The sequence below is a fragment of the Balaenoptera musculus genome, chromosome 12 (assembly GCF_009873245.2).
Source record: "Balaenoptera musculus isolate JJ_BM4_2016_0621 chromosome 12, mBalMus1.pri.v3, whole genome shotgun sequence".
Classification (NCBI taxonomy): domain Eukaryota; kingdom Metazoa; phylum Chordata; class Mammalia; order Artiodactyla; family Balaenopteridae; genus Balaenoptera; species Balaenoptera musculus.
Genome location: NC_045796.1, coordinates 81,664,830 through 81,690,008, shown reverse-complemented (window position 1 = coordinate 81,690,008; position 25,179 = coordinate 81,664,830). Strand labels below are relative to the sequence as shown.

Sequence of the window (25,179 nt, the reverse complement as noted above, 5' to 3'; positions counted from 1 at the left end):
GCAATCAACTGCTGCAGCCACCCACCCCCCAATGCTGCACCCTGAGGAGACTCAGGATGAGAAAACACAGGATACTGGCCCCAGATAGCTGAGGTGAATATCTAAGGAATGATTTCAGTGATCCAAGACTTTGCATCTTCCCATACATAGAAAAGCGCTAATTTTATTAACTTGAGATGTCTGGCTTTCTTTAATTAACAATAATCTTTTGATGTTCCAACTTGTACCTGCCCTTGGTTGCAAAAACTCCTATATATCCTGGCTTCCCCCCTGCCCACCTCTATGGAGCAGTCTCTCAGAGTTATCTGAGATGCTGTCTCCCAGGCTTGAAGTCCTCAGAATGTCCGCTAAATAAAACATAACTCTCAGCTTTTGGATTGTGCATTTTTTTTTCCGTCAACAGAAACAATCCAAATGCTCAGTAACTGGAGTTGATTAAATAAACTATGGTTCATATAAATAACTGACTATAATACTAAAAAGTGAGATAGATTCATATATACTGGCATAGAGATAGTAAAAATATACATCGTTTAAAAAAGAGGCAAACTGAAAAACAATATAATCAGTATTATACATGCAAAATAATAGTAGCATTAGTATAAGTATGAAACACTAGGAGGCATTAGCAACAAAATGCTGACAATTACTATGGAGATGAGGGCCGGAAGGCCTGATGGAAGTTACGGGTTCCTTAACTCTCAAAGTTTTGTATTTCTGTAAGCTTTAAATTGTGTATAAAGAATGCTTATTAGTAATGTAATAAGAAAAAAATTATGCATTCGATAGATGTTAATAATCAGAACAATTAAACTGCCACATGGGTTGTTTCACTATCTAACCAGTCAAAAGTTTCCTCTATAAGAAAGGTGTTTGGCGGCTCCCCCATGCCTGCAAGGCCTCTGCTTGCCCAGCTTCAAGACAGAAGAAAGAGCCCGGAGTCAGCAACAGAGACATCAATGGTTTAATGGATAGGGGGAACTTACCTGTCAGAATCAAGGTCCTAGAGTGACACCCCACTGTGTACTGCGGAGGGCGAGCAGGACACAGGGCAATCTTTGCTCCCAGGGGCAGAGGGAGGTTAGCAATTATAGGGGGAAGTAACTACAGGTCGACTCATTACCAGGGAAACCAGCAGAGGGGCACGCCCCCTCGCCAGCCATTTGCTATCAGTAGCTAGGGCCTGGGGCAAGTATGTAAGAAGGTCAGTCCTGTGAGTCGGGTGTAGGTGAGGCAGGAACTGGTTAAGCAGGGGATGTATAGAGAGCAAGAGAACAGCTACCTCCAGCAGCCTAACCATACAGAAGGTTTTAAAAATATCAACTGCAAAAGGCTGGTGGACATTTAACCTTCAACCCTTCCATTCACCTAATTAGCCATCATGAATCTTTCATCCACAAATACATTTGAAGGCCTTTGAAATCGATTCCTATTCAGACTGTAGTCTTCATAAACAGAAGTCAAGGTGATAACTGCACCAGAAAATTCAAAGAATCTGATAAAGCAGTGATCCAAATTCTTGTTTGTAGGTGGCCACCTGGTGATCGGGGCAGTAATTCGCTGAAAAGGACAAAAGATGACTGAGTAGGAGTCCCCCCAATCCAGAACCATATGGAATCAAACAGCCTGCGCCGACCAAGAAAGGAGGCACACACCTCGCTGGCCACCTGCACAGCTGCCGGGCCTTGTTTCATCAGTAAAGTTTCGCCAAACTGCCAATCAGCGGCGACGCTGCACGTAGACGTGCTACGCTGTGACGTCAGAACAAGATGGCTGCTCCCTGAAGACTTTCTCCTTCTGAATGTTTGCCCCTCGCTTGTGTCAGGCTCAGAGTTAAAGACTCGGCCTTTCTCCAACCATGTTCTCCTTCCGAGCCTGTGGTCGCTGGGTCGCGGCTTCACTCACCAAACAGCACCATCCGTCTTCCCGGTTCAGCGGTGACAGCGCGGCGCCCTGGACTCCGCACTTCGACGTGGTAGTCATCGGCGGAGGACATGCGGGGACCGAGGCCGCTGCCGCCGCCGCTCGGTGCGGCTCCCGGACTCTGCTGCTCACGCACCGAGTGGACACCATCGGTGAGTAGCGCGGTGTGGGGCTTGCCTAGGACGCAAGCAGCCAGTGCCTTCCTCCTCCCCCTCCCAGTGCCTGATGTGGACCGCCTTTTCCCTCCCTTAAGGCTGGTGAGAATCCTGCCGACTGTGGTTTTAGCCTGATTCGTGTTTCGCAGAGCAAGCGGGCCCGGGCCAGAGCTCTAAGACTAGGGGCTATTCTGAGGACCATGGATTGTACTGCTGCTGAAAAGTAATTAGTGGGGGGGTGCGGGGGGGCTGGGGGTTGGGGAGAGGGGGTGCCTTGAGAAAAGGGTGGACTGTAGGAATACTGGCTGATTCCTTATTTCATTGTTGTCATTTGCCCTTTACTAGCTTGTTGCTTTGGTTAAAGAGTGAATTAGGACTTCCCTGGTGGCGCAGTGGTTAAAAATCTGCCTGCCAACGCAGGGGACACTGTTGGATCCCTGGTCTGGGAAGATCCCACATGCCGCGGAGCAGCTAAGCCCGTGCGCCACAACTGCTGAGCCCAAGTGCCACTGAGCCTGCGCTCTGGAGCCCGTGAGCCACAACTACTGAAGCCCCCGCGCCTAGAGCCCGTGCTCCGCAGCAAGAGAAGCCACCGCAACTGGAGAAAGGCCATGCGCAGCAACCAAGACCCAACGCAACCAAAAATAAAAATAAATAAATAAATAAATTTATTTTTTAAAAAAAGAGTGAATTAACATTATTAGTACTCGTTTATTAAATGACCATTGTGTTTTTCTCGAGATTTTTTGAAGCCCTTTTGAAGAACGAGGGTACTTTTTTTATTGCATTCTGTATTCCTACTGAATGTTTATTCCCCGGTTTTGTGCCTAGGACGACCCGACAGTGCTTTTTTGCACTTACAGGCTGTGGTTGGACGGCCATAATTTAAACAAGACTCCTCTCTAGCGTCATCTTAGATACTAGCTAGGACATTATCCTGTAAATTATGCATGCCTATGTCTTTCCTCTTGCATTTTGCTTAAGAGTGAATAGTAACTGAAATGTTAACTGTGCTTTGTGTACTGAAATACTTTTTAAAACAACCATTCAGCTCGTAACTGTGGAGAAATATGCACTGTTAACAGCGATTCTTTTGGAACGAGGCTATATGATGACCCGAGTAAAAACCAGGAATAACAATTTAAAAAATCGAATGAACAAAAAAGTATTGAACTAAGATGATCATTAAATAGTATAAGTAATGTAGTTCTGTCAAGCATAAAGGAATTCCCATCACAACCCATATTCAGGGCTTCCCTGGTGGCGCAGTGGTTGAGAATCTGCCTGCTAATGCAGGGGACACGGGTTCGAGCCCTGGTCTGGGAAGATCCCACATGCCGCGGAGCGGCTGGGCCCGTGAGCCACAACTACTGAGCCTGCGCGTCTGGAGCCTGTGCCCCGCAACGGGAGGGGCCGCGATAGTGAAAGGCCCGCGCACCGCGATGAAGAGCGGTCCCCGCACCGCGATGAAGAGTGGCCCCCACTTGCCGCAACTAGAGAAAGCCCTCGCACGAACCGAAGACCCAGCACAGCCAAAAATAAATAAATAAATAAAAATAAAAGTAGCTATAAACAATCTTATAAAAAAAAAAAAAAAAAACCATATTCATTAAGTAGTCATTAATATACTATAAAAATACCTGTTGTATTTATACCAATACAATATGACCTAAATTTTCTTTTTAAATAAATAGATTTCAGAGATATTTTAGTAACTCTTATATTAGTAGATGAGCTTGGTAAATGACAATTCTATCTTAAAATCAATGTCTCATTTTTTTAAGGTAATTTGATGTAGTAGAGTATCAGGTATTTCTGCTTGTCCTCAGAAAGATAGCTTTGGCTTAGAAAATTGAACTTCCGTAAGAATACAGAATGCAGGAATTGTCCTCTTTCAATTCAGTCATATCATCTGCCAATAATGAAGTCAGAGACAGAAAATCTTTTATTGTATACTAACCTGGAAAATAATGCTTTTCGGCAAACTATTTTTTGGCATTCATGACAAAAGAGAAAAGTCTTCTGACACTAAACCAGACACTGGCAAGTAGGAACAGGATTTCCATGATTACTTTAGATCAATAAAGGTTTACCCCTAAACTGAGTTTAGGTCATACTCCCCAAACAAAGCCTCATAGGGAATAGTGTTTACCTAAATAAATAGTGATTCTGTGTCAAAGGAAGGAGGGAAATAATCTACTGCAGCTGTCATCCCTGTTTTTACAGTAGGGACACTGAGGTACAGAATATTAGATAACTTGCCAAGATCACATGGAGCTTGTAAGTGGTAAATCTAGGAACTGAGCGAGATCTCTTGCTCACTCCTAACCCATCCTCCTAATCACAGCACTATTCAGCCTCCCTCTGGAGACCGTGGAAACTTTTGGAGGGCTTGTTGCCGGCCACAGCGGATCAGCAGATTGTTGGCATAGCTTTCCCAGTCTGTACCTCCCATAAGGCTTGGGGGATTTAAGGAGAAGGTATAAAATGTGAATTCTACTTTCAGGAAGCTTATGATTTAATTATTTCTGCAAAATAAGCATAAAGAAAACAGCAGATGGCATTTATGGAAGACATACTTGATTATAACTGTGAACCAGTGCAAAGGAACTTCTTAAAATTATGCTTGATTTAGGAAGGTTTCATGAGATAAGAATTTCAAGGTCACATTGAAAAGGAAAAGGAAAAGGCAACGTAATGAATGTGTACAAGGGAAAGATTCAAAAGAAACTTCCAGCAATGGTATGTCTTCCAGGATGCCCTGCATAACTTTTTCTCTTTTTAAAATTTTATTGATTTATTTATTTTTGGCTGCGTTGGGTCTTTGTTGCTGCGCGCGGGCTTTCTCCAGTTGCAGAGAGCGGAGGCTACTTTTCGTTGCGGTGCGCGGGCTTCTCATTGCGGTGGCTTCTCTTGTTGAGGAGCACGGGCTCTAGGCGCACGGGCTTCAGTAGTCGTGGCTTGGCGGGCTCTAGAGCACAGGCTCAGTAGTTGTGGAGCACGGGCTTAGTTGCTCCGCGGCATGTGGGATCTTCCTGGACCAGGGCTCTAACCCATGTCCCCTGCGTTGGCAGGCGTATTCTTTTTTTTTTTTTTTTAATTTTTATTTATTTATTTATTTTTTATTTATTTATGGCTGTGTTGGGTCTTCGTTTCTGTGCAAGGGCTTTCTCTAGTTGTGGCAAGTGGGGACCACTCTTCATCGCGGTGCGCAGGCCTCTCACTATCGCGGCCTCTCTTGTTGCGGAGCACAGGCTCCAGACGCGCAGGCTCAGTAATTGTGGCTCACGGGCCTAGTTGCTCTGCGGCATGTGGAATCTTCCCAGACCAGGGCTCGTACCCGTGTCCCCTGCATTGGCAGGCAGATTCTCAACCACTGCGCCACCAGGGAAGCCCGGCAGGCGTATTCTTAACCACTGTGCCGCCAGGGAAGTCCCGCCCTGAATAACTCTTGCATCCTGTTGGAACTCCAGCATTTTTAGAGTTTGCTTCAAGTTCTTTTATTTTATCAAGCACTCACTATATGCAAGATGCTCATATATTTATTTTGTTTATGTCTGTTCTCTTTAGGTCAGATGTCCTGTAATCCTTCCTTTGGTGGCATTGGAAAGGGGCATTTAATGAGAGAAGTTGATGCCTTGGATGGCCTGTGTTGTCGAATCTGTGACCAGTCTGGTGTACATTACAAAGTATTAAACCGGCGCAAGGGACCAGCTGTTTGGGGTCTGAGAGCTCAAATTGATAGGAAACTTTATAAACAGAACATGCAAGTAAGAACAGGGCATGAAAACAGGAAAGACTGTAGTGATTGTTTAACTGTTATGTTTCAGCTTGCATTCTGTTTTGACAGAAAGAAATCCTAAATACACCGCTGCTTACTGTTCAGGAGGGAGCTGTAGAAGATCTCATTCTTACAGAACCAGAGCCTGAGCACACTGGGAAATACCGCGTCAGTGGTGTTGTTTTGGGTATGTACTGCTTATAGATGATAATAATAGTATCAAACTCCATGTGAGAAATTTATTTTGAGCAGAGTATGGAGACGTTTTGCTTATTCTAGGAAATTGTTGTGTTTTCTGTTCATACATGAGCGAAACTGTATAAAAAAATCATACTTCTCCTTTCATTTTGACAATGAAGCTCACATTCTGTACCATCTTATTTTGGGACTCTATAGCTTGCATAATTGTGTATTTTCCTCCTGCTATTTTTTATTTCTGACTTTAAATATTTTTAATTTATATTTTATAGGATTATTATATGTTTTTTTATTTGAGTTTCATATTAATTTTTTAATTAAAATAACACATGCATGTAATTTTTACAAAAATCAAATAGAATTTAAATTTGTATGGGAAAACAATTTATCTCTATTATCTCCCTCTACAGACTTAACCACTTAAACATTGATTGGAAGATTTGTGTGTGCACAGTTAATTCTATTGCTTGGGCAACTCTGTAGTCTGGTGATTAGGGATTGAACTGGCCTTTTTGTTGGGAGCTCCCAAACATCTATGTCTCTTAGTCCTCAGGCGAAGAATCGATCCTCTGCCAGGGTACTGGACTGTTGGCGCCTGCTAGCATTCTAGGAACAAGATGGTAGGAGGGGCTGTGCTGAAGAATCTCATCATTTAAAATACAGAGATTAACTTATTTTCCCTATTTTAAAATTAATTTTTTATTATACATTTATTAGTTTTTTTTGAATGGAGAATACATATAATGGTAAACGGTTTAAAGGAGATGAAAGAAGGTAGAATGAAAAGGTGGACCCTCATCTTGTGCCCCAGGCAGCCAGTTTCCTTCCTCGTCTCTGGTGTGGTCTTTCTGTGAGTGTGTTTATATTTCCCCCCAACACACATAGCAGTAGCATATTGCACACACTATTCTGTACTTTTATTTTGTTTTTCAACCACTTAATCTGTGTTTGGTTTTCTTTGCTTTAGGGAGCTATGTTTCTTTCTTAAAAGTTCATGTGTTTGTTCTGTGATTACCTTAGTAACCATGATTTTGTATAATATACTTAATCTTCTCTTTCTTCTGTCAATGTTTACTGACTTCCCTATGTTGAACAGTTACTAGTTTTATTTTCATTTCCCTTTCTCTCCCCTGCGTCCTTTCCCCTCCAGATTTGAGGATTATATTGTTTGATTAGTGTAAGGTAGATCTGTCTGCAGGCAAACCTTTATATGCAGATTTCAACTCCTCTCATTTTCAGCCCCCTAGCTTCATTCCTACATTTCTTATATTCAGTCCTCCAGTTTCTGAGCCTTTGCACGGCAAGTGGCTTCACTGTCATCAGTATGTTCTCTTCAGGTTCTTGAGTTAAGGCCTTCTCCCCTCTGCTAAATCAGTTATCGCTCTTCCAGCCACTTTTTTAACATTTAATTTTATATTGGAGTATAGTTGATTTACAATATTGTGTTAGTTTTAGGGGTACAGCAAAGTGATTCAGTTATACATATACACATATCCATTCTTTTTCAGATTCTTTTCCCCTGTAGGTTATTACAGAATATTGAGTAGAGTTCCATGTGCTATACAGGAGGTCCTTGTTGATTATCTAGTTTACATGTAGTGTGAATATGTTAATCCCAAACTCCCTCCCCACTGCAACCACTTTCTATCTTCCGAAAATATTTTGAAATTTCTCATCTTTTGACAGGTTCTTTCCCATTACTTGTCCTTGTGGTTTTATATCTTTTTTGCCCCTTTATTTCATTTTCCTGGAGTTTCAAGAGGGAGAAGAAATCATGTGAGGTGGTGTGTCATATTTAACCAGAAGTCTAAAATTAATTAATTTAAAAAATTAACTGAGAACAACAAAAAGTGCGCGGGAGCTCGGCGGGCGCGCGGGCGCCGCCCGCCCAGCCTCGCCGCCTCTGCCGCTGCTCGGGGTGGGGGTGGGGGGGCAGCATGTCTCACAGACCGAACTTGACCGCGCACGTGCCCGCCGCCTCCCTCAGCGCCTCTGGGAGCGTGCACCCGCCCTCCACCAGTATGGCGACGTCTTCCCAGTACCGCCGGCTGCTGAGTGAGTACGGGCCGCCATCTCTAGGCTACGCCCGGGGAACTGGGAAGAGCCAGGTGCCCCAGAGCAAATACGCGGAGCCGCTGGCCGTCATCGAAGAGCTGGGGAAAGAGGTCAGACCCCCGTCCGCGGGCAGCAGGAGCGCGATGCAGAGCCTGGAACGCGGCATCGTCCACGCTGCAGGATTGGTGCGGGAGGGCTTGGCTGAAAACGGAACGGAAGGCCGGGCGCTAGCTGCCTCGTGAGCCTGGAGGGTTTTCTGCCTTCTTCCGAGAGGAGAAGTTACGGCTCATCTCCCCTGTTAGGTTGAAACTTTGTTTTCAAAGCGGTAACCGTTTGGTTTCTCCTCCCCCCGCCCCTCCCGTGGTTCACCAGGCTCCGAATCGACAGTCTGTAAGATTGAGGAAAGATTTTGCAGTTGATTGGGAGTTACATTTTAAATAGTGAGGAACTACCCAGGTGTTTGTTGTTGTTTTTTAAAGCATTGATTCAAAAGAGGCACGTAAAAATTACCTGTCTTACAGCAAACTAGTTTGCCTCCAAGATACCAGCGTCTCGCTCTCCTCTTCTGAATACATTTATGTTACCCGCATTGTTCTTTGTTCCTTTTGGTAAGCTGATACAACTTGAAGGGGTTTTTTTGTAGTGCGGACTTGACAGCACACTTAACTAGTAGCTGGTCCCCTCGTTTCCCATACACTATAGATTCTGCTTAATGTAACTTCTTTTCTGCTTAAGCATTTGCATGACTATTAGTGCTTTGAAGTCAATTTTAAAAATGCACAAGTTATAAATACAGAAGAAACTCAAACCAAACATAACAAGGATCCCGAAATTTTTCCTGAGACTGTATGTAGATTTCAGTTCTGCCTTTCCTGGAAGTTGATCCAAACATCTGGAAGAAAATGGAACTGTTTGCATCTTTGTATTTATTACTCGATGTAATAAGGCTTATTTTCATTAACAGCTTGTAAAAAAAAAAAATTTACCTGATACTATTCAGTGCTCTCAAGGTTTTAGGAACATGTGTATTGGTGATAATACATTATGCCCTCCATCCCAGCTTTCTCGGATTCTTGAGATTGATAACATATAGGCTTCTTACTGATTTAAAATCTTTTTCAAGTTTCTAAAGACAAAATTTTTCTGTAGCTTTACTACAAAATAGTCACATTGCAATTTGATCCATGGTAACAATTAGAACCTGAGTTTTATTTTGTTTCCTATCCTTTAGTGGATGGAAGTACAGTGTATGCGGAGAGTGTGGTTCTAACTACTGGGACGTTTCTGAGAGGCATGATTGTAATTGGATTGGAGATGCATCCAGCGGGACGTTTAGGGGATCAGCCTTCCATAGGGCTGGCTCAGACTCTGGAGAAGTTGGGGTTTGTGGTGGGAAGATTGAAGACTGGGACTCCGCCCCGGATCGCCAAAGAATCCATTAATTTCAGCATTCTAAACAAGCAGACACCAGATAATCCATCCATACCGTTCAGCTTTATCAATGAGACAGTGTGGATCAAGGTGAGATAATTTATGAAAATCTGGCTTTAAACAGAGGATATAGACTAACCCTTTTTTTTCTTTTTTTCTTTTTTGGTAGCAATTCACTTTTCATCACTATTACTTAGTGTGCAAAAAAGAGACCTTTAAAAGGATTAGCTGATTTGGCTACTTGGGTAATTCCCCATAAATTCTTAAATTTCATCACTTTAATAACTTTGCCTGTTTAAACTTTTTGAAATAATTTCAGAAAAGTTGTAAGACTGTGAAACTCCTATAAACCATTGAAATTCACCCATTGTTAATATTTTGCCCTCTCTCCATATATAGAGACATAGATACATGTATATATTTAATGTATAAAACAATAATATGCACATTTATTTATTTTAAATTTATTTATTTATTTTTGGTTGTGTTGGGTCTTTGTTGCTGCGCACGGGCTTTCTCTAGTTGCGACGAGCGGGGGCTACTCTTCGTTGCAGTTCGCGGGCTTCTCATTGCAGTGGCTTCTCGTTGCAGAGCACAGACTCCAGGCGCGCAGGCTCAGTAGTTGTGGCGCACGGGCTTAGTTGCTCCGCGGCATGTGGGATCTTCCTGGATCAGGGCTCGAACCCGTGTCCCCTGCATTGGCAGGTGGATTCTTAACCACTGTGCCACCAAGGGAGGCCCCACATTTATTTTTATTCTTTTTTCTTTTCATTAAACATTTAAGAGTAAGTTACAGAGAGTATGACACTTTACCTCGAAATACTTCAGTCTGCATCTCAACTAAGCACAAAGACATCCTCTTTTATAACCTCAATGCAGTGATGAAATTTGGGGAATTTAACATTGACACAGTGCTGTTATCTAATACAGAATCCATAGATTTTGCTACTCTTCGTTGCGGTGCGCGGGCTTCACATTGCGGTGGCTTCTCTTGTTGTGGAGCACGGGCTCTAGGCGCGTGGGCTTCAGTAGTTGTGGCTCGCGGGCTTTAGAGTGCAGGCTCAGTAGTTGTGGCACACGGGCTTAGTTGCTCCACGACATGTGGGATCTTCCCGGACCAGGGCTCGAACCCGTGTCCTCTGCATTGGCAGGCGGATTCTTAACCACTGCGCCACCAGTGAAGTCCCAGTTCCTCAGTCTTTAATGGCACTGATACTTTTGAAGATACAGGCTACTTCTACCTATCCTTTGAATTTAAAAAACAAAAAACTGTATATTGTGTGTTTAGAGTTAAGGGCTAATATTTGATGGTCCTAGTTTCTGGTGAGTGTTACCCTGATGAGTGGCTACAAGTGTTGTTATTTTGAGCAAGTGACTTTTATATTTTCACTTTGGTAAAATGTAAATCATGGTGATACTTTCCTAGTGTGTATATTTTTAAACTTTTTGTTTTTTAGTTTTATTTTTTATTTTTGGCCACGCCACACAGCTTGTGGCATCTCAGTTCCCTGACCGGGGATTGAGCCCGTGCCTCCTGCAGTGGCAGCGTGGAGTCCTAACCACTGGACCACTAAGGAATTCCCTGTTCTGACATTCCTGTTTCATTTTCCTCAGTACTTTGTTCTTGCTTAGTTTTAAAGCAACAATCTCAGACATCACATTATTTCACTCAGATACACTTTGGTACATGTCTTTAACAAATAAGGACTTTGTAAAAATCGACCACAGTGCTATTGTCACACATAGCAGAACATAATTTCTTAACATCATCTGATATTCAGTGCTCAGTTTTCCCTAGTTTTTATAGTTGTTTTTAAATGTTTATTTAAAATGGTTTTTTACAGTTGTTTTATTTGAACCAAGCACCAAATGAGGTCCATACGTGACTTTGGATAATACGTCTTATAATAGTTTCCCTCTTTTTTTTTTTTTTTTACATTTATATGTGGAAGAAACCTAGTCATTTCTTTTCTGAAGTTTCCTACATTCTAGATTTGTCTGATTTCAACCCTTTGATGCCTTAAACATGTTCCTGCATCCTCTATATTTCCTGTAAACTGTTGATCTGGAGGCTTGCGTAAATTTAGGTTCATCTTTTGGGTTGTTTTTAACAAGCATACTTCACCATTAATATTTGGCATTATGCATAGGTTTAATGTCTATAAAAGTAAGTGCACGTCATGTGCGGCATTTATTTGAATAAGAGGCAAACTAATAGAGAGGCAAAACAATGTTGTAACTAGTTCCTGTGTTTTAGCCAGAAGATCAGCTGCCATGTTACTTGACTCACACCAACCCTCAAGTGGATGAGATTGTCCTTGAGAACCTTCACCTTAACTGTCACGTTAAGGAAACTACAAGAGGACCCCGGTAAGGACAAAATATCAGTGCTCAATTACTGTAAGGAACAATGTCAACCCTCTTTTGTTTGTTTCATTAAATTTTTAAATTTCAATGTCCTTTTCTAGATACTGTCCCTCCATTGAATCAAAGGTTTTGCGTTTTCCAAACCGTATACATCAGGTTTGGTTGGAACCTGAAGGAATGGATTCTGACCTCATCTACCCGCAAGGGTTATCTGTGACACTGCCAGCTGAATTACAAGAGAAAATGATCACATGCATCAGAGGCTTGGAGAAAGCTAAAATGACTCAGCCAGGTAAAGAGAATGCCAGCTGCCCTTCAGTCTGAGCTCAGCATTGCTTAGCAGACGGTGAGGAGATCTTAGCCACAGTCATGATTGCTTAGAGCCTCAGAACACAGAGCCCAACATCTGTGCATTTAAAATAGTCTTCGTTTTTAAAGAGCATTTAATGATAATCTTTGCATCTCTACCTTGAGGCAAATCCAGCACTGTTTTTATTATTTTTTACCGTTTATTCTTTGGCCAGGCTATGGTGTTCAGTATGATTACTTGGACCCCCGTCAGATCACTCCTTCTCTCGAGACTCATTTGGTGCAGCGGCTCTTCTTTGCTGGACAGATAAATGGCACTACTGGTTATGAGGAAGCTGCAGCTCAAGTAAGAGGTTGTTCAGATGTTACTGAACAGAAGAGGACTGTTTAACTGGTGTTCCTCCTCTCGATGTCTGTTATGATAGCTATGTAGAGCTTAGATACAACTCATAACTACAACAGAAGACTTATCCTGTTTCAGAGGATACAACAGGATTTTAAAACCACTGTGCCTTTATTACTCTTTTCTGAGCTCCTAGATCCAATAGCATATTTTGATTAGATTTATTATATTGCTTCTGAAATTAAAAAAAAAGAAAATTTAGTTCTTTTAAACTAACTTTATTGAAGATTACCCTATTATTATTCCTTTTTAAGCAGAAAGTTATGTTATTGTTACTTGTAAGTAGGAAAAGGCTAAAAGAGTCTTACAAGTGGATTTTTTTAAAAAAGATTAGCCCACATAGGTTTATCAGGAATATTAGATATTTTTGAAAACAATGAATCATAGCATTCTAAACTGGTACATTACCCATATTCTGTTTCTGAATACGGACCACATTTTCTGTCTCTGTTCTGTCCCTGCTGGGCAGGGCCTGCTTTCTCACTCCCTGAGCCCTTTTTTCCCAGGTAGTATCTGAATAGGATAGCTCTTTGTTCAGCTCATAATGGCCTTTTAAACATTTCAGTCCTCTTGTAGGGTGCGATAGCTGGAATCAATGCAAGTCTTCGGGTCAGACACAAGCCTCCTTTTGTCATTAGCCGGACAGAAGGGTACATAGGAGTCTTGATTGATGACCTCACCACGCTGGGTACCAGCGAACCCTACCGCATGTTTACCAGCCGAGCCGAGTTCCGCTTGTCGCTGCGTCCCGATAACGCCGACAGCAGGCTCACGTTGCGAGGTAACCCTTCACTGAGTCTTGCGACCAGATTTCCTCTCCTTTAAGACCTCTTTCATTATAGTCTCTCCCTCCCCCTTCTAGGGTACAAGGAAGCTGGTTGTGTGTCCCAACAACGATATGAAAGAGCTACTTGGATGAAGTCTTCTTTAGAAGAAGGCATTTCTGTGCTAAAATCCATTGAGTTTTCAAGTTCTAAGTGGAAAAACTTAATCCCAGAGGCTTCTATAAGTAGTGGTAAAAGTCTACCTCTCAGGTATGCGTTTTTAATGTAGACCTTTCTTACTTTTTACAGAAAAATGAAATCATTTCAGAGAGATATTACCTATAAATTCCCTACCTGCACATTTTAAATGAATGCAGCTATTATATTTGCTTCTTTTCAAAATCCTTTAGATGTAATTTATTTCTTTATTCACTAATGACAATATATATCATTCTAAATTATTTTTATTTTTTATTTAATTTCTCTGTGGCTCCCATTGAGTTCTTCTGGCTTGCCTAAGATTTAGGGGGTACAAACCAAGAAATAGAGTGATCTGCTTTCTTTTTTAGGCAGGGAGCAATTGGAGTGGTCTCATCTTGCCTGTGAGCTATAGCAGGGAAACTTTGATTAAGCATAGTGTTATAAATTCTTTGGACTTACTTGAAGAGTCCCTTGCTACATTTTAGGGTTCTTTTTGTCCTTGTTTTTACCATTCTGGTTATATGGACTCTAAGTCTAAAGGGCATTAATATAGAGCTTTTTTGCTTCAGAGGTATGTTCCTAAAAACCTTGCATAATTCAAAATCTGCATCTTTCACCACTGCTTTTTCCCGTTTAAAAAATGTAAGCTAATCGGGGGTGCGGGGTGCTCAGAAGGCATAAATCTACAATCACCGTATCTTAGAAGCACACCTGCTGGCTTGATCTTGCAACTGCGTCTCCAGTATGTTTTTCCTTTATAGTTTTCCGTTTATTTCCAACCCCTGTTTTCCTTGTGAGGGATTCTGTGGACTTAAAGGTATACCCATTTTAATGCCACTTTTTATTATCTCTAATCTTTCCAAGTGCTCTCCCCTTAACTAACAGCCAGACATAGCATGTCTTTATTTGGCTTTCATGTCATCACAGTGTTTTATCGTTTACAATTTCTGTTCCCAAATTTTCATTTTCACGGGAATTTCCCAAAACACTGGCACCACGGTTAGAGGATAGTAAGCAGGTTTCTAGTTATAGTAACAGTAAGTAATAAATAACCTGCATAGTAGTCACCCAAACCAGGGGATCTCATTCACAGGAAAGACAGCCTGCTTCACAAGTAAGGGTGCTGGATGTATTTGTTTACCCGTTAAGTGGTACCAGGAGATGGTAGTAGTATAAACATAGTTTTATAATTCGCTCAGTTGTCCAGCTATTCGTTTGTTTAAATTTAAGAGGGTTCACATTATTTCAAACTTTACAAAAGAATTTATAACATTATGCTTTGTTTAGATCAAATATTGCACTATTTCAAATTTTATATAATTAGAATTTGCATTCAATGTGACTAATGTGGATTGAGGTCATAGTGAGAGCATGGGAAGTGATTGTTTTCAACAGTTTAAAATGCGAATTGATGAATAAAGATATGAAAAAGGAGGCTGTCAGTTTTATGTTTTTACCTAACTAATCCCATGAGTAGCCAATTTTGTTAAGGTGATTTTTTTTTTAAACAGTAATTTGGCCAAATGCTTTCCTTGTTTATTCAGGTGTCTTTCATTTCAGAAGGAAGCTGTGGCGGGGCCTCATGTTGATTTCAGCAGAATATTTTATACTCTAGGGTTCAGCCTCCCTAAAAGAACCCACTTTATCTGTTCCTAGATATGTAAAGCTAAAAAGATAGAAACTTGGGCAAAGGACATGTGTTGCATCTACGGCACACGTGGCGGGCTCTGTGCCGGCCCTGAGAAGTTGAACTGGACTTTCAGCTGGCATTTTGACAAAAGAGATCCACAGGTGCATGTGCACACACATCTCCTGTCATGATTACAGGGAAACGCACTGACCTGTGAGGTAGCGCAGAAACTGTCTCTTGTGTTCTGCGGAAGTGTGCTAGCTTGTCCTTCTGTGCCAGACCTCTGCACTCTGAGGCTTAGGCTTCATTCACAGCTGGTCCTGAAGTTTGGGCCTGCAAACAGCTCCAAGCCTTGTAAACAAATTATTTAAAACCTTTTTAAAAGTTAAATGGTCACAGGCTTCTCTTTGAGGTCACTATCCTGCAAGATTCCACGGTAGCTGTTTTTTTGGTTAGTCATTAGGAGGTGTGTTCCAGCATGTTCTATAATTTCTGAAAGGACAACCCCTTTCCTTTTGGGGTTTAGGGTCATTTGGTTTCATTCTAGCTTATCTGATGAGGCCTCTGAAATTAGTTGACATAATTCATCTCACGGAGCACAACAAAGTTGACAGCTCCTTGTGGAGAGAGGGTGTCTGGCCTTTCCTAGGCCGTCTGAGGAAGAGATGAGTCAGGCGTCTGTAGAGGGTGGTGACGCATGACCCTGGTGATAGGATGAGCGGTAAAGAAGGCGTCTGGGAGGCCTGGAAGAACTTGGGACCCCAAGATGGGCAGAGCTGACTTTCTGTTGCCTTGATAATTAATTGGTTTAATTGGTTTTGGGTGGACAGAGTTGATCAAAAAAGCAATCTATTAAAAGGGGGAAAGATCAAAGTAAATAAAAATAAAATTAAGGCAGTAAATTTAGGGAAACTGTACAGATCAGTGAGGCCTTGTGAGAACCAAACAAAATGAGAAGGAAACTGCGGCTATTTTGCAGTCTTGGAGCAAGCAGGAGATCTTCAGCTGGTTCCGAGCACACGTGCAAAAGGATAACGCATTCACAGGATGTGGGCTTAATGTGACCTAGATGTAAATTCTTATGGAGTTCAATCAAACCCTTGTTATCAGAGGATATTCTGTCCTTACCAGAAAGGGAGGACAAGTAGATTATTGCAGTACTACCAGCAACTTATCCCTCATGATAAAGGAAGGGAGTTGAGAGAATCACATGCTAATCTTCTTCAGGTCCTGCTGTGTTGCAGTTGCTGCTGCGTTTGCTCACTGTACTTGGGAAGAATTAGAAATATATTGATATTTATTCTGAGATTTGTATTATTTTCAGGGAATCTTGTTCTTAATCTGCTTGATATAATATGGACCCCTGTGTTAATGAAACTTTTATGTATTTGCAGAGCTCTCGATGTTCTGAAGTATGAGGAAGTTGACATAGAGTTGTTGGCCAAGGCTGTCCCAGAGCCCTTGAAGGAGTACACCAAATGTAGAGAGCTAGCCGAAAGGCTGAAAATAGAAGGTAGAAAATCTTTTTTACTTAGGATGTCTGTATGTTCTCCTTCCCTTTCATGCAAATTGTGAATGGACGGCAGATCCACGAAGAGCTCTCTGTCAAGAGGAGCCATTATTACCATAGGACCAGCATCATCTTAGGCTCTGACCACTCAGAGTGGGGCCCCCAGATAGCACTGCAGCATGTGGGCGCATGCTAGGGGTGCGAAATCTCAGGCTCCACCCCAGACCCAGAGCGAGCATCTGCTTTTTAACAAGATCCCTACATGATTTGTGTGTATATTTCATGTTTGGGAAGTGCTACTGTAGAGCTGTCCTTTAAAAAAAAAACATTTTTTTTCTTTTGAACTTTTTTTTTTACATTTCCCCCCCCTTTTTCTTTAGACTTTTTTTTTCCCCTCCTCCACCCTGCTGCTAAATTATAAGATCTAATGCAAACATGATCAAGGTGTGTTCCAGACTTGTAAACTTGCCTGTTGTAAGAAAGTAATCTTTATTATTTTTTTAATATTTATTAATTAATTTATTATTTATTTACTTATTTTGGCTGCACCAGGTCTTAGTTGTGGCATGCGGGATCTTTAGTTGCAGCATGTGGAATTCTTCAGTTGCGGCATGCGAACTCTTAAGTTGCGGCATGCATGCGGGATCTAGTTCCCCGACCAGGGATCGAACCCAGACCCCCCTGCATTGGGAGTGCAGTGTCTTAACCACTGGACCACCAGGGAAGTCCCTACATTTTCCCCATTTTAATGTTCTAATAATGAGAAAAATAATGCTATCTTTGGCTTTGACAATATATTGAAATACTCTTCCATTAACAAATACTTACTTTGTATCAGGCAAAGAAATCCAGAGTCTGCCCTTGTACATCATTATAACATTTGGTGTGCTCTCATACTCTTCGTAAATATATTGACCATCAAAGTCACATGTGACTTTTGGAGTTGCACTGCGTTTTTTTAGTTTTTCTTTATGTAAAAAAATTTCAAAGATAAACAAATACTGAGAATAACATTAGCTTCTGCATTGTGATAGATTTTTTTTTCCTCCGGTGGAAAATTATGTGGAGAAAAAGGCAGGGAACAGAATGAGATGGGGGAGAAAGGTAGGAAAAGCAGGATAATGATGGATTGTTCAAACGGGAAAGGACTTTAAGCTCCTTGGGGACCAGCGAAGGTGGTAAGAATGCTGCATTCCTTCTAGCAGTGGTAATTTTCTTTCAGTTCCAGAGAGGTCTGTCACCTTGCTGTACTTTGGCTGCATATATAGGATGACCCAAGTGCTACCTATCATTCTTCCAAACGACCAGACCCTAGTCATTTGCTAATGTGTAAGAAATACTGTTAACCTTTTATCTCAACATCATGACCTTTCTATTGAGTAAAAATTACTTTATTGAACATTTAGGCTGTTCGCATCTGGCTGTTATACTTTAAACTTGGTTTGCAGTTTTGTTTTGTCCAATAAATCATCCAGAATAATTATCTTTAACTTGTTTATAGGAAACCCTGACTTCAGCCATGGAGTAGCTACTGTTTTGCCTTGTTCTTTAAAGACTCTGGCATATATAAAGACTCTAATTTATATCCATGGCTCAAAAGAAACTACACTAAGTTAAAAAATAACACATATCAGTGGTTTTCAAATCACTGCCTGGATCCTCCACTAGACAAGTTTCTTCAAGAAACTGCAAGGCAGAAATTAGTTTCAGATTCTTTTTTGTAGTTCTCTCTCATGTTTTGCTGTATACATATTTGAAAGATTAAATATATCTTTAACATATACATTCCCTCTGCATTTATATTCTGGGATCCTATAAAGAGTCTATTCATGAGTCATAAAATTTCATTACAATTTATTGTACTAATTTGTTATATATTGTATTAATCACATGCATTATTTCATTTGATACTTAAAAGTGTCCTATGAAGGACAGCTATTAGCATTATGTCTTAATTTTACAGATAAGTAAGTGGTAACTTGCCCACCATCACACAATTGGTGAGTGGCAGAACGGGGCTTTGAACCCAGCACGTCTGACTGTAAGGCCTGTGCACCTCACAACTACCCTTTGTTGTCATAACGACCATGCTAAGTCCTCCGGGTCATCCCGTAACATTTCTGGATAAAGCAGCTGAGGCCCAGAAGGATCATGATGTGTCCATAGTTGGAGGGTAGTTTATTGGCAGAGCCAGGCTCAGAGCTGAGGTTTTCTGGCTGCCAGTCAAGTGATGGAAGCAGATACTGCCTGAACCTTTAGGGAACACTCGCTTTCTTAAACAGGACAGAATGACCACCTCAATTTAGGTTTTAAAACAGGTTTTGGATTTATTTTTCTAAGAACAGAATGCTTTAATTACAAAATAATTGCTGAATTATCTTCGTAACTTCTGAATAACACCTTAGTTAAATTATTTAAATTACAAAATAATTGCTGAATTATCTTCCTAACTTCTGAATAACACCTTAGTTAAATTATTTAAATTATGTTATCACCTAAGAAGATCTGCTTTTTAAAATTACAGCTTTATATGGACCTAATTCAGAAAACCATCTTCTTGGAGAAACATCTTTTTTTAAAAAATTAATTAATTAATTTAATTAATTTATTTATTTATGGCTGTGTTGGGTCTTCGTTGCTGCGCGCAAGTTTTCTCTAGTTGTGGCGAGCAGGGGCTACTCTTAGTTGTGGTGCGCAGGCTTCTCATTGCAGTGGCTTCTCTTGTTGCGGAGCACGGGCTCTAGGCGCATGGGCTTCAGTAGTTCTGGCTCGCAGGCACTAGAGCGCAAGCTCAGTAGTTGTGGCGCACGGGCTTAGTTGCTCCACAACATGTGGGATCTTCCCGGACCAGGGCTCGAACCCGTGTCCCCTGCATTGGCAGGCGGATTCTTAACCACTGCGCCACCAGGGAAGCCCTTGGAGAAACATCTTTAGGACTTAAAATTCAAACCTACAGGCTACTGACGGAAATGTTCCACCAAAATTTGTACTGAGAAGGAAAGCAATTTCTTTTTTTACTTTTAATTTTCTAGATTCTTGAAAAGGACATGGAATAAATTACCATACAGAATGTTGTAGTTAATACGCAAGATACTCCCTCTCTTTATTTCAGCCTCAGTGTCCTCATCTGTGAAAGGGAACACCTGCCCCACCTGTCTCATGGTACTGAGATCATGTATGCAAAAGCTCTCTGTAAATTGTAAAAAACTATAAAAATGTAAGTTGTTAATGTAATCTGCATATCATAACATAGTTAATTTTGTTCACCAGCCACTTATGAGTCAGTATCGTTCCATCAGCAACAAGAAATAAAGGAAGTTCAGCGAGATGAAGCTCTCCAACTGCCGAAAGACCTAGATTATATGACTCTCAGGGATGTGTCTTTGTCCCGTGAAGTTCGAGAGAAGCTACATTTCAGTCGCCCACAGACGGTAAGAAAACAGGCAGTGGATAGGAGCAGTTCATAAAGAGCCACAGCTTTAATTTTTAAAACCTGGATTTACAGTGGCCACATAACTAATTTTTATTTCATCATAAAAAGCTTAACCTCTTATTTTCATATTCTCTTTGTATGACAGATGTCAGTATGTTTTTATGAGAGATGAAAAAGCTTAGTCTAAATAAGTAACTGGAAGTCAAGAATTGGGTTGATTATAATTATTCTCTAGTCCCAACCCTGTGCTAAACTGTCAGTGCAAACTTGTATATATGCATGACTTAAAAGAAACTAATTTAGGTTAAAATATATCAGTAGTTATATAGTATATATATACTGATAGTATATATCAGTAGTTTTCAAATCACTACTTGTATCCCCGCCCTAGGGATTCCATAGTGTTGTGTTGGGAGCCACTAGGAGGAAGAAGGGGGCCAAAGAGGTCCCCCACCCCATGCTCCTGTTTGTGTGTGTGTGTGTGTGTGTGTGTGTGTGTGTTTTGCATTTGCGTGAGGGCATGTGCACCCAGCTGTAAACATCTGGTAAAAACTTCATAGTATATAATATTGGACTTGTAATAACAAATATTTAAAGACTGGTAGGCTATGTTTATTGATTCTGAGACACATTTTCACATCTCTGAAACTGAGTTGTATCTTAAAAATTGATGGTGTATCATAGTTTAATGGGCAGTGGGTTGTGTTTGTTTTGGTTTTGGTTTTGGTAATGGTTCATAAAAGTAAAGGGGCACTTAACAAAACCATAGTCTGCAGAATTTTTTGAAAAAAAAATGATTTTTAAAGGGAGGAGTGATTTCATGGTGTTCATGAACTTAACATGGTGTTCTTAGTAACAGTCATTGTGGAAAGTGGGCAGAGAGGCTTTAAGTTTTATAACTGTATCCTGTTCATATTGGGTTATGTTTTTGTGGATGGTCACAGGCTGCACTGCCCAATACGATAGCCATTAGCCAAATGCGACCATTGACATTAATTAAAATTAAATAAAATTAAAAATCCAACTCTTCAGTCATACTAGCCACATTTCAAGTGCTCAGTAGCCACAATAGGCTATTGGCTACCATACTGGACAGTGCATTTTTACTGTGCAAATGTTATAGAAAATTTACATTATCACAGAAAATTGAATTGCACAGAACTGGTCATCGGAGTTCACCTCTTATCCAAAATTCTAAAATACAAAAAGCTCTGGCAGACGTTTGCTACAGACTCATTTGGTGGCAAAACAGACCTGAACTGATATGAGGTCTTTATACCACTTGGAGTGAATAATTCATACATTTCACTGTAAAAATATACCACAGAAATATTACTGAGAAATATTACACAGAAATATTACTGAGATTAATTATAGGGTGTTGCCCAACACAGTGCCAGTGATGTTAGATCAGTTTAATGAAGAGAAAAGGTTAGGTACTCTAACATCTGTTAGTTACATGATCTTGGACAACTCATTTTAATGTCTCTGAGCCTCAGTTTCCCCTGTTTGTAAAATGAAGATATTCATAATAACCACATTTCTTTTATCTACTCTCTGAGTTATTTTGAAGATACATTAAGATAATAGTTTTAAAAATATTTTATAAACTGTAACATACAGATTGTTACCAGGAGGAAAACAGATTTGCTTATAATTGACATAGCTTATTTATGTTTCTCTTGGGGTTTTAATTCCTAGATTGGGGCTGCCAGTCGTATACCTGGAGTGACACCTGCTGCCATCATCAATCTGCTCAGATTTGTGAAGACCACTCAGCAAAGACAGGCAGCTATGGATAGATTGCCCCAAACTGATCAACGTTTATGTAATACAGACAAACTTGAAGATAGACAGTTATAGCTTTCTATTCATAGAAGACTTTTAATCAATACAAGAGTATAGATAGGAGATAAGATGTATTTCTTTTTTTTTCAGCTTACTATTAGTAACAAAGTTTATTTACCTAATTAAATCCAATGTAAATCGCTCCTGACAATGTACAAAATTCTTTTCTCAAAGTTCCCTTTTTTCACAAACGTTTCATCACATTTTATATCCATATGATTTGTCCCTTAGTTTTCCCCATCCAGAAACAAACAGCTCTGGGACAAAATTATTATCATCACTTTTCCTCAACAAAAATATCTCCATTCTTTATACCTTCCTTTGCCGACAACACATATCCTACTTGCTTTACGCACTGAAATGCTTCCCTGATCATTTTTAGTAGCTTTAATTACATATTACAATTGTTAACCCTTGAAAGCCTTAACAAAACCAAGAAACAAGTAATTGAACTGTTATACCAGCATTTACTGACTGGCAAACTTACTTACGAACATATTCCATAACCTCTAAAAACTTACATTTTTCTCATAGCATAATTTCTCTTTAATGTGGTACAAGATACGTGTTTAATAAACCCAAACATCTTCTGAAGTTCTACTAATTAACCCAAGGCTGAAGTCTCAGGCAAAGTGGGCTTTGTATTTTAAGGACATGATAAGAGTTAACTTCAAGCTTTCTCCTAGGCATATTTTTGTTCTCTCAGGGTCAGAATTCTGAAAACAGTATTTCATCAAGCTAGCTTTCTCTAAGTGCGCTTCCCAACACAAACGGCCCTCAATGTCAGACACACGTCAGAACCAATTGGCAAAATGCCCAAATAGCACTTCGTGCTCAAAAAAGTAGTTTGCCGGCTGCACACCGGCGGACCTACCTCGGTCTTGGAGCTCGTCAGCTCGTTCGGAGGCATCTTTCCGGTCCACCAAGGAAAAGCGTACATTGGCAGCCAGTGCCGAGCAGGGGAGAGACAGGGAGGAGCCCCGAAACAAATGGTTTCACGGCTGCTACGAACGCCCCCCCAAATCCCCCTCCTGGGGCCAGCGAGCCACGGCAGCCGTCCCCGCGCGTCGTCAAGGCGGCGGCTCTGCGCCAAGATGTATGTCTATTTAGCACCTGTTAAGATAACCTTATTAGGTTATTATAGCTTTGTCATTAATTTATCAATAGGAGAGAGATTATAACTGTGCTTTTTTGTGTATCTGAAAAAATAGTTATAAACTTTTTTTTTAAATGCACACCGTGAGAGCTGTGAGTTTCGGGGTTTTTTTGTTTGTTTTGTTTTTTAATTTATTTATTTATGGCTGTGTTGGGTCTTCGTTTCTGTGCGAGGGCTTTCTCTAGTCGCGGCGAGCGGGGGCCACTCTTCCTCGCGGTGCGCGGGCCTCTCACCATCGCGGCCTCTCTTGTTGCGGAGCACAGGCTCCAGACGCGCAGGCTCAGTAGTTGTGGCTCACGGGCCCAGTTGCTCCGCGGCATGTGGGATCTTCCCAGACCAGGGCTCGAACCCGTGTCCCCTGCATTGGCAGGCAGATTCTCAACCACTGCACCACCAGGGAAGTCCTAGTTATAAACTCTTGATTTATACTCTTTCTTTCAGGTGCTCTAATGCTATTAATATAAGTTTGGGCAGTGTTCATCAGAGAGAGATATGGTGGAACCAAAACCAAACCTGAAAAAAAAAATCTCAGCCTGCAGATTTGCCTACTCACAAGGACTCTGTCGGGACTTCCCTGGCAGTCCAGCGGTTAGGACTCTGCACTTCCACTGCAGGGGGCCTGGGTTGGATCTCTGGTCAGGGAACTAAGATCCCGCAAGCCACGCGGTGCAGCCAATTGAATTAAATTAAATTAAATTATTTTAAAAATAAAGACTATACAAAATTATCTCAAAGGAATATTTCAAAACAGCCTACCTCCTGGTGCTGCCAGCCAGAAGCACTACAGACTATGACACCCTAGGAAAAATCAGCTAAAAATGTAACCTTACTCAGTACAGTTACTTCATAGAAATCCCCCAACAATGATAATAGCCTCCAACAGCAGTCGGCCTTGTGATTTCCAGCACCTACCACAGACCACATTGCCTGGTAGTTTGAAAAGCTGGGCACATACTAAAGTTCATTTCAACAGGAACACAAAAATTAAAAAGAGGAAATGACTAAGAAACACTAAGCATCTGTCAAATCATTGGTTGAGGGGGGAGGGAGGGAAGATGAAGATAGGGACCTATGCTAAATTAAACCGTCACGGCCTTGAATTATGAAGTTACCTTATAGCCAAGAGTTTTAATTTTATTACTGATCGTTTTCAAATATTTTGTCAGGGACTTCCCTACGGTCCAGTTGTTAAGACTTCGCCTTCCAATGCAGGGGGTGCGGGTTTGATGCCTGGTCGGGGAGCTAAGATCCCACATGCCTTGGGGCCAAAAAACATGAAACAGAAGCAATATTGTAACAAGGACTTTTAAAATGGTCCACATCAAAAAAAAATCTTTAAAATAAATAAATCAAAATAAAAGATTTTGTCATCTTTGAGTTTCAGCCTCGATTGGAATAGCCATGGCTTTTCCCCTTCAGAAATTTCAACTCCAAGAAGAATGCCCTGTTCAGGAGAAGTGGTCAGGGTTCATTCAGATCTGGCAGAGCTGCTTATGCTGGAAGGCACACAGTGACAATAAACTGTTTCCCAGGCTCCCTCTTCACAATCTTCTGTTGCACTTAACTTCATCCACCTTAATTTTTAGTATCTCTCTTACCTTAACCTCTTATCAACATATAAACCTCTTCAATGCGGGCAACACCAAAGTTACAGACACTCAGGACATAACTTTTTTGAATGAATGAATGAATGAACATTACTAAAGACAAGAGATGGCAAAACTAAAACTTAACTGAATAATTAAATGGGATAAAAAGATTCGATCCCTGGTCGGGGAACTAAGATCCCACATTGCTGCAGGGCAACTAAGCCTGCGTGCCACAACTACTGAGCTCACACGCCTCAACAAGAGAGCCCGTGTGCTGCAAGCTACAGAGCCCAAGCAGTCTGGAGCCCACGCACCACAACCAGAGAGAGAAAAACACCCACACACCACACCTAGAGAGAAGCCCGCGTGCTGCAACGAAAGATCCTGCGTGCCGCAACGAAAGATCCTGCGTGCTGCAACTAAGAC

The 25,179-nt window shown here is 41.1% G+C and overlaps 2 protein-coding genes across 3 annotated transcripts; both read left to right on the top strand.

Moving 5' to 3' along the window:
- The first annotated feature begins 935 nt into the window (after positions 1-935).
- MTO1 (mitochondrial tRNA translation optimization 1) lies at positions 936-23,308 on the top strand. 2 transcript variants are annotated; one of them, XM_036871886.1, is made up of 13 exons: positions 1,941-2,075; positions 2,177-2,301; positions 5,649-5,848; positions 5,929-6,046; positions 9,344-9,633; positions 11,801-11,913; positions 12,012-12,202; positions 12,435-12,565; positions 13,199-13,403; positions 13,485-13,656; positions 16,612-16,730; positions 19,998-20,158; positions 21,862-23,308. In XM_036871886.1, exons 3-13 carry the CDS (start codon positions 5,654-5,656, stop codon positions 22,021-22,023), a joined length of 1,857 nt encoding a protein of 618 aa, XP_036727781.1. In that variant the 5' UTR covers positions 1,941-2,075; positions 2,177-2,301; positions 5,649-5,653; the 3' UTR covers positions 22,024-23,308. The 2 variants fall into 2 exon arrangements, with proteins under 2 accessions (XP_036727780.1, XP_036727781.1); XM_036871885.1 differs by lacking the exon at positions 2,177-2,301 and having other exon boundaries at positions 936-2,075; positions 21,862-23,307.
- On the top strand, positions 7,951-9,318 carry LOC118905278 (cyclin-dependent kinase 2-associated protein 1-like). Its single transcript, XM_036871887.1, has one exon. It carries the CDS (start codon positions 7,995-7,997, stop codon positions 8,352-8,354), a length of 360 nt encoding a protein of 119 aa, XP_036727782.1. The 5' UTR covers positions 7,951-7,994; the 3' UTR covers positions 8,355-9,318.
- Positions 23,309-25,179: the final 1,871 nt, after the last annotated feature.

Coding starts and splice junctions, on each gene's coding strand:
- LOC118905278 (XM_036871887.1), top strand. CDS start 7,995: ATGTCTCACAGACCGAACTTGACCGCGCACGTGCCCGCCGCCTCCCTC.
- MTO1 (XM_036871885.1), top strand. CDS start 1,859: ATGTTCTCCTTCCGAGCCTGTGGTCGCTGGGTCGCGGCTTCACTCACC. Junction 12,566..13,198: donor ATGAGGAAGCTGCAGCTCAA/GTAAGAGGTTGT, acceptor GTCCTCTTGTAG/GGTGCGATAGCTGGAATCAA. Junction 20,159..21,861: donor ATTTCAGTCGCCCACAGACG/GTAAGAAAACAG, acceptor TTTAATTCCTAG/ATTGGGGCTGCCAGTCGTAT.